Genomic DNA, 16,107 nt, shown 5'->3' on the forward strand with positions numbered 1-16,107 from the left:
GTGTGTCTATGTGTGTGTGTAGACAGATAGATAGCAGAGAGTGACAAAAAGGAAGAGCAAGAGAGAGCTGGTTATAAGAAATTTAAAAGAACTTTAAAAGCATTAAAAAAAGGTACTTACTTCCTGGACAGGGAGATATGGGGTATAACACAGGGAAAATAAACACAGGTTAGGATAAGTAATTGCCAGTTTTCTCATTTTTCTGTAGGGTAGCAAGTTTCCTTCACCATTTATATTTTTAAGATATATGCATAACTTAATGTTTCAAGAGAACTTTGAGAGAACCACATGTATGTATGTACATACACATGGGCACTTCCGTGTGCATGCACATGTGCGCACACACACACACACCCCCCTATATATTCACCCACTCACACAAAAAGAGATCTGCTTTTGCAAAAATACAATCATTACTCCTATAAATTATTTTATTCACTTAATAGTGTACCTTCTCTGTACTTCTACTAAGTAAATAGGCCTCTTAGTTTCTTCCAAAATCAATAGCCAATTACTTCAGTACAATATATTAAATGATTTGTCATTTCACTCCTGATTTGAAATGCCTCTTTTTCAACAGTAAATTTCCATACATATTTGAATCTATTTCTGAGCTCTATTCTTGTCCATTCTCTACTTCTAAAGCCAGAATAGGAACTGTTAAAATTACTGCATCTATATAGTGCATTTTGCTGTTTAGCAGAGCTAGTCTCTATCATTTCACTTTTTCATGATTATCTTTGCCTTCTCGAGTATTTAGGCTTCCCTGGTGGCTCAGAGGGTAAAGTGTCTGCCTGCAATGTGGGACACCCAGGTTCGATCCCTGGGTCGGGAAGATCCCCTGGAGAAGGAAATGGCAACCACTCCAGTACTCCTGCCTGGAGAACCCCATGGACGGAGGAGCCTGGTGGGCCACAGTCTACGTGGTCACAAAGAGTTGGACATGACTAAGCGACTTCACTTTCTTTCTTTCTCAAATATTTCTCTTGAGTACTTTCAGAGACTTAGAATCATATCAAATTTAGTTTCTTTTAATACCCTTGCAATTTTGATTGAAATTGCATTGACTTCCTAGACTGGAGGAGAAACTGTTAGTCGCTCAGTTGTGTCTGACTCTTTGCTACCCCATGGACTGTAGCTCCCCAGGCTCCCCTGTCTGTCCATGGAATTCTCCAGACAAGAATACTGGAGTGGGCTGCTACTTCCTTCTCCTGAGGAATGGCTTCCTTCATAGCTCAGTTGGCAAAGAATCCACCTGCAATGCAGAAGACCCCAGTTCAATTCCTGGGTTGGGAATATCCCCTGGAGGAGGAATGGGTTACCCACTCCAGTATTCTTGGCCTCCCTTGTGGCTCAACTGGTAAAGAATTTTAAATAGTAAAGTAACATGTTAAATAAAACTGATTATTATTTTTGAATTTTAAAATCTGTTCTGTTTTTGGGGGGGGGGGTATAAACTAGAATTCTGCCAAACTGTTGCTTATATATACTATCTTGTAACATGCTTTCTTGAGATATTTTTGTGTTCAAGAGATGAAGATTCTTACAGATGTGATGCTGGGGACTGTGAAAGTGAAAGTCACTCAGTCGTGTCTGACTCTTTGCACTATACAGTCCATGGAATTCTCCAGGCCAGAATACTGGAGAGGGTAGCCTTTCCCTTCTCCAGGGATCTTCCCAATGCAGGAATTGAACCCAGGTCTCCCGCATTGCAGGCAGATTCTTTATCAGCTGAGCCACAGGGGAAGTACACTGGGAACTGTAAGGAGAATCCACCTGCAATGCGGGAACCCTGGGTTCAGTCCCCAGGTTGGGAAGATCCCCTGGGGGAGGGAGAGGCTACCCACTCCAGTATTCTATCCTGGAGAATTCCAGGGACTATAACTAGGGGGTCACAAAGAGTCAGACACAACCGAGCAGCTTTCACTTTCTCCAGAGGATCTTTCCAACAAAGTGATCAAACCCAGGTCTCCCGCATTGCAGGCAGATTCTTTGCTGTCTGAGCCACCATTTACATCTTTATAATATTATGTCTTAATATGTATTTCTATATTTGTTTGGTACTTTAAAAATGTCCCTCAGTAAAGTACTGTAGTCTTCCTCATAGGTTTAGCACATTCCCTGTTAAATTTGTCTACAGTTATATTTTAGTTTTCTGCTCAGCTGTGTCTGACTCTTTGTGACCGCATGGACTGTAGCCCACCAGGCTCCCCTGTTCATGGGATTCTCCAGGCAAGAATACTGGAGTGGGTTGCCAAGTACTCCTCCACAGGATCTTCCCAACCCAGTGATCGAACCCAGGTCTCCTGCATTGCAGGCAGATTCTTTACTGTCTGAGTCACCAGGAAAGCCCATATTTTAGTTTGTATAACTAAAGTCTTGCCGCACTTGTGTCCAATGCAGATTTGCAATTTTACATTTGTTAATGATGGTTATTTGACTGTCTCCTCCACTAAACTTCAAGCTCTCTGAGGGCAAAGCCCATGTCTGTTTTTGTCACACTGAATTGCCAGCACTTGGCACAGTATCAGGCATACAGTAGGTGCCACAAAATGCTGTTCTGAAAGAATTAATGGTATCACTCAGTGTCTGCTTCTCATGTTCTAGAGAACTATAGCGCTTCTTGGCTTTCCAGGGCTTTTGGTCTGTTGTTTAGTGTTTCTGTCCCCCGCCCCACCCCCCTGCTCTTACTGAAAATCAGTAAGGTTTTCAGGAGGGATGAAAAGCAGACTCTGCTGCAGTCCCCTATTTAAACCAAAAGTCTGTCCTTCTAACAAGTCTGTACAATTTATGCAATGTATTTCCACAGGCTATTTTTTGACATGAGCTGTTCCTTAAAATGCCATCTGTAATTTTTTTCCCCTCAGGCTTATATTCAGAAAGTAGAGACAGTTGATATGGTTGAACTGGGACAAAGACTGGTGGATTCTAAAAACTGCCTCACCTTCCTCATTGAGTGTACCAACTTTTCCCCAGCTGACATTAGACTAAATAATAATGTCTTCCAGTGGTATGGAAGAATGGAAGAAATTTTTGATGAACATAGGAAAATCATTAAGGATAAAACAGAACAATATCAAGAAGGTCTTAAGGTAGGCATCGTGGATATTTTAAATTATTTTCGTTTTCTGGAAATATTTAGCTTCCTACATAGCACTGTCAACTCCTCTATTTCACAGTTCACATATCTTAGCTCTCTCTTCCCATTAGTCTTAGTAGAAGATAGTACACATATTGGATATATGTGGCATCATTTCTTGATTTTTTGAGGGAGTAAACTTTTTAATACATTGTCCACAAATGACCATTAATAAAAATGTTATCTTACACAGTTTATAGTACTCTCTTGAGTTTACTTTTGTTAAGGCCAAAGCTCCCTTGGTGGGGTATGCCTTCACACTGTGTAATTGCCAGCTTGCCTAAGTACTCCATCAACTCTAATGTTCGGTAATTTGAACCTTTTGTGCGCGTCCTACGAACAAGATGGTTTGTGATTCGCGCTATCTGTCCAGCCTCATCTCCTACGTCTTCCCACTCCTTGCTCTTGTCTCTTCAGTAACCCTGAGCAACTTCTGATACCCGCTCTCCTATACCTCTCATCTCCTGCCCACACTCCATTTCTTCTTCTTTTTAACGTTTATCAGTCACTTGCTTGCGCTGGGTCCTCGTTGCCGCACAGGCTTCTCTCTAGTTGCCGTTCACAAGCTCCTCGCTGTGGTGGCCTCTTGCTGCAGCGCACAGACGCCGCGATGCCCTGGCTTTGGCCGTTGTGCACACGGGCTCTGGACCACAGGCTCAGTAGCTATGGCACGTGGGCTGAGTCGCTCTGTAGCATGTGGGAGCTCCCCAGTCAGGGATCAAACCTGTGATTCCTGCACTCGCAGGCAGATGCTCATCCCGCTGGTCACCGGGGAAGCCGCACCCTCTCCGTTTCATCTGGAGTGCCCACCGTGCCCCACACAGGCCTGTCTGTCCTCACAGTCATTGGCTGCCAGAGAAGCGCTTTCCGTCAGACCTCTGTGCTTCTGCTCCTCTGCTCCCGTGATAGTTCTCACACACCCCCATGGGGCTGAGCACATTATTATTTTCAGGTTTTCTCCCCACTAGTTGGTCACCTCTTTGATAGCAGGACTTTTTTTTTTTTTACATTTTCTCTAGTTTTTTAACCCTATTGGCTAGCACAGTGCCTGACATACAGAAATGCCGTGAGCATCTCATAGCTATGATCTGAATAAATGACACCGTATTTTCAGTCTCATTTTGCAGATGAAGAGATTTAGGTTCCCAGTGATGGCGAGCAGACTTGTTTCAAGTCAGCCAGTAGAGCTGCTCTTTGACAGCAAGCCTGGCCTCTGTCTGCCACACTAGAGCAAATGCAATTAATTGACAGAATATATTTGGAGCATAAATTAGAGACTTAAAAATTTCTTAATCCTTCATTTTAAACTGTAAATGTATGTTTAAGTATTTCTTTCTGTTTTACATTTAGGCCATTTCACAATTTTTTAAAACCTGTAGAAAATATCATGTATATTAGATGCTTATGCTACATACAATATAATAGATTCTTAGGAAATCACTGGGTGACCCAGAATTATCTATACTTCATGATAATGTATACCATTCTACAAACTATACTTCATGTTAATGAATTTTTCTTCTCATTTTCCTTCTCTCACTGGGCCAGAGCAATAAATTGCCCAGGAAACTAAAGAGGACAGAAATCAACCTAGATAATCTATGAAATATAAAATTATTTTTAATAACCTAGATTTGAGTTTTGACTGTTTTATTAAGAGCTGTTTAAGAACCATTTAATTTGGAATGTCTTTCCAATGACACTTTTGTAAGAAACCTCTCATTAAAAAAAACACACACATTTGTTTTATACTAGAAGGGTTTAGTTTTTAGGTTTTTAAATCTGTATATATTTTTCTTTATTTCCTGTGAAGTGAACTCATGGGATAAGAAAAATAAACTCAGAATGCTTTGTTTTAGCATTACTAATTGAATCTGAATATTAGAATGCAAATAAAGAAATTCACTTTTTTTCCAGTGAGTAACAGTGCTGCAGTTACCTTTATAGGTCTTTAAAAATGGGAGTTCTCTCAGTCCCATACTTGATTATCATGAGATTTTTCTCAAGTGAATATATATTTCATTAACATACTAAAGAATACCATTGTTTATCACATTCTTATACATTTTATTAGTTAGAATTTCTTACATTGATGATAGAGGGGTAAACTTTCTCTGATTTATGAGTTATAGGAATCTTAACCCATTAGTTTTAAATCCAGACTTAAAAATTCTACATGTTTTGGATCCCAGTCATCTTCACGTCCCTGAGATTCTCCAGGCAAGAACACTGGAGTGGGTTGCCATTTCCTTCTCCAATGTATGAAAGTGAAAAGTGAAAGTGACTTAGCAGCAGCGTCCCTTTCTTTATATTTTGCCAGTGACGAAATGTAATAATTCTGATAACCCTTATAAATTCCGAAACTTTCTCTTGATGCTTAGGGGTTTTTACTCTTAAAAATAGTAACAAAAAATTGTTTTTTATTAGTTACGGTGTGAACGGTTTGTGGAGGAATTGGAAAGTTATGCTAAACAGTCAGAAGAATTTTACTCATTTGGAGATCTTCAGGATGTACAACGGTACCTGAAAAAGGCTCAGACACTGAATGGAAAGTTGGATTTAGCAGCAGACAAGGTATAATTTTAAAATTCTTAGTAGGATGAATTAGTTCAACAGAAAGAGCATTTGACTTTGATTGGGTATTCACCTTTAAGAAATGGATTCAAAGAGTTTAACAACATTTAGTTAGAGATTAACATATGTGGCACAAATGGATCTTATAGACGTGCTTCAGGGAGGAGCAGCATTGCTGTTTTCTGTTGGTAGTGATAACATTTTAGGGGCCTTCCTCTTTTATTTTAAAGATAGAGTTGTATGTCCATCTGCTTTTTAAGTTTTATTTTGTGTCACTTGATCATTTACATTATGGGATAGCACCTGGTTACTGTTTAGATTTCCCACCTTCATGGAAGCCAGCTTAGATTTCAAGGCTGTGTTTTAATGGTCCATTGTTTTTTCCCATCAAGCCAACTTTGTTTTTGCAATACCACTGTCTCAGAAACCAGTGTTCTCATTAGAAGCTGGGTGGGGAAAAGCCATACTCTTTGCCATGTAAGATGTTTGAAATTTTTAATTATATTTTTTATAAAAAGGGGAAATGGAAAAACGGGCGTCTGTGGTGGTTCAGTGGTAAAGAACCTGTCTGCCAATGCAGGAGAGGCGGGTTCAATCCCTGAGTTGGGAAGATCCCCTGGAGCAGGAAATGGCAAGCCATTCCAGTATTCTTTCCTGGGAAATCCCATGGGCAGAGAGGCCTGGTGGGCTACAGCCCATGGGGTTGCAGAAGAATCAGACACAACTTAGCAACTGAACAACAACAACAAAATATGAAAACAGACCATATTATGATTCTCTAACATTCCTAATATATTGCAAGATTTTGATATTTTAGTTCAGGTAATTAAAGAGTTTATAATAATCTCAGATGTGTAAATACATGTTGAGAAAAGAGAAATTGTAGTTTTTTTTAAATTGATGCCACTGAAATTTTAAGTAACCTGTATAATTTGCATATCCAGCTCACTCTTTTCAATTCAGTAGATTACTCCTGATATACCCCCCACATCCTTACAACTTCACTGCTTTACTAAGAGGAAATTAATGCTTTCTTTGCATCTCTTATCCTACTTACCTTTAAGACCCAGCTCCAGGTGCAACTTCTCTACAGGAGCATCTATGATTGTGCTATTTCAGAAGGCTCTCTTGTCTTTGAGCGATAGCATTTTAAAAAATATGCTATTCAATTTATATTAAATGGCTACTGTTTTAAGGCCTTTCTTCTGTTGCTTATTTAATAAGTAACTGGTATTTAACTCCTCAGCTGGATTACTAACTCCTTGGAATTGGTACTTTGCAATATACTTTTTTTCTATTTTCCATAGTACCTAACACAATACCATGTGTTTAAAAGTATTTAAATTCTTATTAATTAATACAAGAAGCTATATCCTCAGTATATCTGGATGGGCAGAGACTTCTTTATATGTATAAATTTACTATTTTAACTAACTTAAGAAATCATTGTTCTCTAGAAACTGTAATAAAAAAGAAATAGGAACAGCAAAAATGAACAAACAAAATACATAGGAAAAAGAGATTATTATTTTCCAGGTATGGCCTAATTTAAGTTTACCTTCAGCATTTGATGAGAGATTTTGGGGGGGGGGTCACATTGGATATATTTTTAAAACTTAATTTTGAATATCATTCCCTTTCAGAATAGTGTGTTTAATATTTGTCTTTCCAGATTGAGCAGTTTAATGCTGAAGAAGAGGCATTTGGTTGGCTACCATCAATATATCCTCAGCGTAAAAAAATCCAAGATGGTTTGAACCCTTATCTCCGTCTCTATGAAACTGCTGTAGAATTTAGCACCAAATATAGAGCGTGGACAGAAGGACCATATAACAAGGTGAATCCAGACCAAGTGGAAACAGACGTTGGAAATTACTGGAGAGGACTCTATAAGCTGGAGAAAACCTTTCACGATTCTCCCAATGCATTGGCAATGACCAAAAAAGTAAGAGCAAAGGTGGAAGATTTCAAGCAGCACATTCCTCTCATTCAAGTGATTTGCAATCCTGGTTTGCGCCCCAGGCACTGGGAGGCCATGTCCAACATCGTTGGTTACCCGCTGCAGCCAGCAGATGATTCCACTGTCTTCTCTTTCTTAGATATGAATCTGGAGCCATATTTAGATAGGTTTGAGGGTATTAGTGAAGCAGCTAGCAAAGAATATTCTCTTGAAAAGGCCATGGAGAAGATGATTAATGAATGGGATGCAATGGAATTTGTCATTCTTCCTTATAGAGAAACTGGGACATCTATTTTGTCATCAGTTGATGAAATTCAAATGTTGTTGGATGACCACATTATTAAGACACAAACTATGCGAGGATCTCCCTTCATTAAGCCTTATGAAAAGCAAATGAGGTAACGTGATATTTCTATGACAGTGTTTATAGTATGTTATCAAAATTATCACTCATATATAATATACAGTTCTTTTTGAAAATTGAGTCTGCACTTTATAGTTAATATTTTAAATAGTACATTGGAAGGAATGTTAACTTTTATTTCTTTTAGAAGAGTCTTGATACTTTTGCTATCATCTATATCCAGAGCAAAGGTAGTAGACAGTGTCCAGATATTCTTTTTTATTGCCCACAGTCCGATCTTATATATTAGATGCTCAAAAATAATCTTGTGCCTATGAACATAGTTTATAGAACATATAAACAATAAATTGAAGATATTATGTATTTTTCCAAATAGACTAATTAGTTTGTTGTAGATGACCCTTATCCTGTCAATTTTTTTCAGTTTTTGTAATCTGTATTAAGCAGTTTATATTTTACCTTAAAAAAGAGTAAATTCAAATCAGACTGCCATCTTCATTGTGAATTTACATGGCAAGGGAAAGCTATCTGCTTGGCGATATCAGCCTCTGGTTATGAGTACATTATCCTAATCCTGAGCTTGCCCAGCTATTGGTGTTGGCTCAGTCTCTGATTGCTCTGCCTTCTGCCCAGCTTGCTCCAATGTGCTCATCAAGAGTAATTTTTGAACTTCTCTGAAAGTGGCACATCTAGATTCTATTTTTAAGAATTATGCATGAGCTCATTAGCTAGTGAGAAATTTTCTGCATTAGCAGGGATTAGATAGAGAGAGGGGGAAGAGCACCAGAAGGAAGCAGAGGCATTCATTTCCTTGTGTGAAAGACAAATTTGTTGATGAACATGGAAAGGAAAGGCATTTTTAAAAGACATTTTAAAATGCGTGGTGACTTTTTGAACTCCTACATACATTTCTTGGTGTTTACAATCTAAAATTATAGATCACCACTTACAAATGATGAGTAACATATTAATCTACACATAAAGCTATCCCATATCTAAGTTTTGTTGCCTTTAACCAATTATTCTTCTTTATGGCTATGTTATCTCATAGCATAGTGATTACAACTGTCTAGGTTCAAGTCTGGCTCTTTTGTTCATTAGCTTGATGCTTACCTCTATATACCTTAATATCCCTACTTGTAAATAAATATTACATTCTGGACCCTGCCTCTGAAGGTTGTTGTGAGGATAGAGCAAATACACACGAAGACCTTAGAAGTGTGATTGTAAAATTGTTAGTTTATGCTGTAATTATAATATTTATTCTTAAGGAAATTTAGTCATTTTTTTCTCTATTTATATAAATGAACCAATAATTCATTTTAATTAAAAAATGCCACACTAATATATGGAGTCACAAAGAGTCAGACATTACTTAGCAACTGAACAGAACAGAATATACTTATGATTGTGTAGGTTTTTCTTTAAATGCCTGTTGTATCTGATCAATTGGAATGTTTTCTCTTGGAAAGATAGCCATTATGGGCCCAAATTTTAAAAAAAAATGAAAAAGCAAAATGTTAAATGAATCTTGGATGTAATTACCTTTCCTAAGAAGAAGTTCAGAGTACCTTTGTGAAAGGTCGGCGCATGCCCCGGGAAGGTGCTGCAAGGCAAATTCCGGAGGCTGGCTAAACTTCCAGGGACCGACCCCCTGCAGCCTGGTCCAATCAGGTACCAACACAGAGCCCTCGGACACTGACCGCCGCTGTAGCCCGCGCTTTCTTCCTTATATGAAAAGACCTGGCCTGGACGCCGGCCCTGGCTATAAAACCCCTCCCCACCCCTCATACCTCGCAGACTCCCTTTGTCTCCTCACTCACCCGCCCCCAGGAGTTCTGCCCAAGAGCGACGCTTAATAAAAGGCCTTTACCACCGGTCCTTAGAGGCGGCTTTTTTCCTCCCGCGGCGTTTCTTAACACTTTGATTGAGAATACCATTACTATCTCCAAAATCTCATTCTCAACTCATAACTCTTTGGCATGGAATTGGATTGCAGAAAGGATTTATTGAGATGACATGTATAGAAACCAACCCGTTTGTAGAGAGGGGCATCTGTATTAGCATAAGTGTTGGTGCTAGTGATTTATCTTTGGTTGTCGGTAGATGAATGGAAACTGGCAAAACGACATTGCGTGCTCTGTTAGAAGTCTGGTTGTGAGCTGTACCGTGGGAGGCGTCTCCTGACTCTGTTGACAAGAACCATGTCTGCCCCACAGGGACTGGGAGGGCAAGCTGCTGCTGCTCCAGGAGATCCTGGACGAGTGGCTCAAGGTCCAAGCCACGTGGCTGTATCTGGAGCCCATTTTCAGCTCTCCAGACATTATGTCTCAGATGCCTGAGGAAGGGAGGCGATTCTCAACTGTGGACAAGACGTGGAGAGACATAATGAAAAGTGTCCTACAGGTAGGTAAAAATCTGTGAGAACATGAGTATTTTGTTGAAGTAACTTTTTTTTTTTTTTCAAAGCAATCCAAGTAAGCCATTGTCTTTCCCCCACATATCTAATATCCCACATTAGATGCTCTGGTAGAAAGAGAGCAACGCGTACCCAGCACGGGATGTCCTGTCTGTTCTCTGCCTCGCATATTATGTCTGCACCACCTCTGAAGTGCTCTGCGGTGGGAAAAAAAAGCAGCATGCCAACCACTCAATCAAGATGTTTCTCTGTAGGGACCTAAAAAAAAAAGAGCTGCAAAGATATATATATATGTCTAAAGAACCCAATAAATATAAACAAAATGCAGTCTGTCAATCAAGCAATGCACAGATACAGTGAAGAACTTATACTTTGAGGGAATTTAATAAAAACCAGTAACACTCAAGAAAGTATGGTTTATGTTCAGTTCAGGAGACATGCCTGCAAGGCATAGTTTGTGTGTTAGTGGATGTTAAGATTAAAATAGGAGAAATATTAGTTATTATATCATTACATGAACATGAACTTCTCTATTGGTGTTTTGATCAAATATTGATACAAGTTTATCATAAAATAGGGAGAAGATTATCTTAAATTTTTTTCTACCCTAAAATGGAAATATGTTTATTTTTATTATTGAACATTTAAAATTGTGACTGTCATCCTAAATGTTGATAATATTGTATCAGTGACAACTATATCATTTGATAGGAAAATATCCTATAAGATGGACATGGGTCTGTTTATTTAATAAGTTTACTTCATTTTATGTAATAATACTTGGAACAAAACATTGTATAAACCAAACTTTTATAGAATTAATCCCATTGGAATTCCATGTTTAAAGAACCTACTGATGAGTCACATTTTTCTTTTTTTTTTATTCATTTCTAATTGCTTTGTAAATTTAGCTTCTCCTTTTATATATTGTTTCCTTACAACATGGAAAAATCCTTGTAACATGTATATGTTTTTGTTTGGAAGAGGATGATGTTGCCCCCCATTTTTGTTGCCTCCCCCAAAAGAATAAAGCAGATGCTTGTGTTCTCCTAGTTAATATAATTTTAAAAGTTAAAAAAAAATTTTTTTTGGCATTTGATCAAGAGAAGTCAGTTGTGTCAGACTTTTTGTGACCCCATGGACTGTAGCCTACCAGTCTCCTCTGTCCATGGTATTTTCCAGGCAAGATTACTGGAGTGGGTTGCCATTTCTTTCTCCAGGAGATCTTCCTGACCCAGGGATCGAACCCAGGTCTCCCGCATTGCGGGCAGACGCTTTACCGGCTGAGCCATGAGGGAATCCGAATCAGGCATTTCATCAAAATGCTCTTCAAAATTCGTATTGCTAAGAAAATTTAATAGTTCAATGCCTTGAAAGAGCGGCTATACTGAGACTAGTAATAATGGAGGCAGACTTTTAATTTTATAAAACTGCTGAATTAAAAACATATTAACAAAAAAGCATTACTTACTCTCATTCCCAAATAAGCAGTTGTCTTTGGATGACACTTCATTTACTTTTACTATAAGATTTGATTATCTTCCTCAACTGGCTTTACATTTTCTTTTTTTCAGTATGTTAGCATCAGGACAGCTTTTGTCTATACTCTCCAAAACCTTAAAAATAAACCTAAGTCCATATTCTCTTAGGAAGGCTAATGAGGATGATCTATACCATCCAGAGGTCACTGGATTAAGTGCTTGGTACAAAAAGTCATCACTTTCGGCCTTAGGGGTTTCTAAATGTTTTTTAGAACTATGCCAAGAGAAAAGGCTCAGAGGTTAAAAACAGAATGTAAATGATATTGTTAATATAAATGGCTTGATTGAGGTTGTTTTGATTCCTTAAGGCATAAACATGAAATAATTTTATGTTTTGGTATCTTCTCCCAACTATGCTTGGCCAAAGGCTGTTTCTCACTGGGAAAGACTCTCCTACTGAAAGTTCAGTGTAATTCCAGAATTTTCCAGCCACTTTTGGTTAGGATAATTTTGCCTATGAAGATTGAGCTGTACCTACTTGAGAACCTCGGTCTCATGTTATATTTAGAGCTCTTCTCTTCCACACAGTCAGGTCCGCCTGAGGCTCCTCTGGAGTGTGTGGGTGGGGACTGTGCTCTCCTGCTCTGCCTTTCTCATTCCAGTGCTGATCAGCGGGTACTGGGACAGGGAGGAGGTTGGGATGAGGTAAGGGGAGGGGCAGAAAGCAGAAAGCGGAAGGGAAATAAAGAAAGGGAGAAAGAAAAGTTCACTGATGTAACAGATCCAGCCAGATTATCTGCTCTTTTTGTTGGTGGTCATAATTTGGATGACCTCCTGTCTCTGATGCCCACGCACTGGGCCTTTACTCTTGGTCATCACAACTAGTCTAGCTTTTTGACCAACTACGGACAGGTGAAGTCCACAGATTACCTGGTTGTGCACAGGTGAAGACCCGGACAAGTTCTGGTTGCCAAGAGGCTCTATCTTGAGCATCTCCCCTAGGTTTTGTCTTCCTCGGCTTCATCTTCACACTGATGGACCAATGATGGCTTTTGCCACGTTCTTCTTATATGTATCTTTCGCCCCATGCTACAGCAGTATTTCACGGATTTGTAGCCCTTAGTTTCACCTGGGGTCTGCAGCACCTGGGATCCGTCTTCTCTACCTCTTAGTAACCTTGAGCACATGGCCCTTGCCTCTCTGGTCATCCCACCACACCACCTTCTCCCAGAGCCTTTTTTTGTCCTGATAGCACTGGGGCAGGTCAGCAGGCTGGTGATAGCACAGACTTCTGGATGAAGACATTAGCCTTCTGTCTTTACATCCACTTGAAAAGTTTTCTAGGGGCTCTCTGAGAAGAGAGAATGTGGGAACTAATATGGGAACAATGAATTGCCTATCATTTGGAGTTGAAAGAAGTGGATGATCTTTTGCATTTATCCAAATTTGACTTTTGATCCACATGAATCTTTTTTATTTCCTGAGTTCAGTTCAGTCTCTCAGTTGTGTCTGACTTTTTGCGGCCCCTTTCATACAAGGCAGAAAAAGGCACTCTTGAATTTCTCCCCAAACTTTTTCCTTTTATAGTCTAACCCCATCTCAATAAATATGAAAACTACTCTTCCTGTTTTTCAGGCCAAAAGCAGAAGAGTCATTATTTTTCTTTTTCCTTTTACTGTCATAAATATCACTTGGCACCAAGTATCTCTCCAGTTTCTAGGGAGCTGGAAAGCTAAAAATTATGTCTTCCAGACTCCTTAAGTTTCTGGAAATGAATTTGACTTTGACGGTGAGGTACACTCATCGGGATTTGGAAGGCATACAGCAGCCATCTTCTTGCCATTTCAGCTATTTCTGCTGTCAAAAAATGTCACTTTTATTTTCTTTTCTTCAGTGTCTGGTCGCCAGTTTGATGGGTACTTAAAGGTGATGATGATGGTGTCTTCCCGACCCCCCCTCTGATCCTAGAACTGCAGTCACCGCGGTGTGTTTTTGAATGCAGTCGTTCCCCTGGCGGTGTCCTTCTGTTCTTCCTGGGGCAGAGATAACAACCCTTCCGGAAGATCAGTTCCACAGGGTTCTCGGAGTTTTTCTGGAAAACCAGACTGGAGTGTGCTCCCCTAGACCTTCTAGTGATTTTTTAATCACTTAATTCCCTATGTTAAATTTCTTTTTTGCCTAATTACCTAGAAAGACCGTGCACTGAATTCTGAATACAGGTATCACAACCTCAAAGTTGAGATCTAGGATTGTCTACCTGACCCACTTGGGCTCTAGGGTGGTTAAAATCTAGTTAGCATCTGAAAATGGAACACTGGTGGTACCTAGCAGGCAGTGCAAAATTCCCTTACTCAAATTATGCTACTGGTCTCCTGAAGTGAAGAGTCTGTTTTACAGGCAATGCTTTGGTGGACCAAGTGGCTGCTGGAACAGGTCGATACAGAACAAACTTGAAATACAAGAGATGTGAGATGGGCTGAATTTTTTCTAAAACCCTTGGAAAACTAAAGAAATGGTCTAATTAAAGGCTTAAATTCTCTGCTCAAGATATGGTCAGAGGATTAAAATGCTTCTATGATTGCCCTCAGAGAGCCTCTTAATTCTCATAGCTACAGTTCTGACATAGCCAAAAATGACAGTCTGATCCAGCAGGTTGCCAAATTACAATGTAATTTAATTCACAGCCTTGCCAGATCTGTTCTGTGAACGATAATTTCCTTATTGGGAAAGAGTGGGATGGTGAGAACTGGGAACTGGGGATATTTGAGGAAATTTGATCAACTCTGGTTGCCCTGATTCTCACACTGAGAGCTTCCCTTGCCAGAAGCCTTTTCAGAAGTCTAAGGAATGTGGGAGGTATTGTATTGTAATAGTGCTTGTCTGGGGAGAACCAAAGTTAGATGCAGTCTAATGGACTGATGTGACTGCACTTACCAGACATTCATGTTTCAATGAGCTCGTCACGGAGATGTGAGTCATTCTCTTTACTTACTTATTTCTGCCAAAACCTGCCTCAATAAGATTTAAACAAAGACTGGTTTACAGATTTCTGCAGAATATGCTTGCATTATTCAGAAGCAAAAATTACAACACCCTCCCCACCTTAGGGGATTGACTCAAAGCGTAGTAGGAAGGGAATCCTTTTTAGAGGGTACAACTTCAATTAATATTAGTTGTTTGGGTTTTTTTTTGACCTTGCCTATAGAGATGGTCAGAAGTGTGGATCTACATTGATCATAGTCAGTAGTAAACAGTTTGGCTATATGATCAAGGACTTAGAAGAAACAAGATTGAAAGATTGGTAATAAGGAGATCTATCAGGAATCACAGAATAGACTAGAATATGAGTATATTTGTGCTCCATGTAAATGTTTAATAAAAGGTAGTGCTGCCAAAGGAGGCACTTAATATAGTTGACCAGTTGATCTATTCGTGAATGTCAACCAGCATATGCCAGTTGTATGCACAGTGAGCTGTGAAATGGAAAAATCACATAATATATTGCCCAAACTGCAGAACTTCAGAAAGTTAGAGCAATTAATAAATAAGCTGGGAAAGCAAGCATAAGCCAGAACTCTCCTCATCAAACTGGGAATATGTGGTCACCCAGGCTACAAGCAAAGAAGTCATAATGGCAGAGATGGAAATTATGGAAGGATTTGTCATCAGGGGCTGTCCCTTACCCAACACTGCGGAGCATCCAAGCTGTCAACATGAGAAACGAACAAAATGCCTCTGACATGCGATCACACCTGAAGGGACCAGGCAGCCATTTAGAAGGAATTAAATACAGTGCACCTGTTTCAGAATAGAAGAGATCAGTGGTTTGTCTGCCCCAGACCAACACTGTCATTCATTGACTTACTGAATGACTTATTGCCACAGTTTGCATGCAATACTGCTTCTGCTATGGAATTCACATTACAAAGGAAATGAGGCAATTGACTGATACTCTTTAAGATTTACAGATACTAATGTGAAGACTGACCTTATAAAAAGTGGAATGTCTCATGTTGAAGACTCAGTTGCTATATGAGCAGGAAGAAAATAGTTTGTGAGTTTGGCATGCAGTTCTAGAGGATACATAGTCCATATTCTCAACCAGCTCCAAATAGCTTCTCCCACAGGCACAGTTCATGGGTCTGGGAATAAAGGAGTGAAGATGATGTT

The 16,107-nt window shown here is 39.4% G+C and overlaps 1 protein-coding gene across 1 annotated transcript in view; it reads left to right on the forward strand.

Moving 5' to 3' along the window:
- DNAH7 (dynein axonemal heavy chain 7) overlaps positions 1–16,107 on the forward strand; it is a 251,585-nt gene that overhangs the window by 65,586 nt on the left and 169,892 nt on the right. Inside the window, exons 16-19 of the mRNA XM_043444898.1 lie at positions 2,868–3,092; positions 5,567–5,713; positions 7,386–8,071; positions 10,257–10,443. Coding sequence (XP_043300833.1) covers positions 2,868–3,092; positions 5,567–5,713; positions 7,386–8,071; positions 10,257–10,443 — 1,245 coding nt within the window. The remainder of the gene's footprint in view (positions 1–2,867; positions 3,093–5,566; positions 5,714–7,385; positions 8,072–10,256; positions 10,444–16,107) is intronic.

The sequence above is a fragment of the Cervus canadensis genome, chromosome 24 (assembly GCF_019320065.1).
Source record: "Cervus canadensis isolate Bull #8, Minnesota chromosome 24, ASM1932006v1, whole genome shotgun sequence".
NCBI lineage: Eukaryota > Metazoa > Chordata > Mammalia > Artiodactyla > Cervidae > Cervus > Cervus canadensis.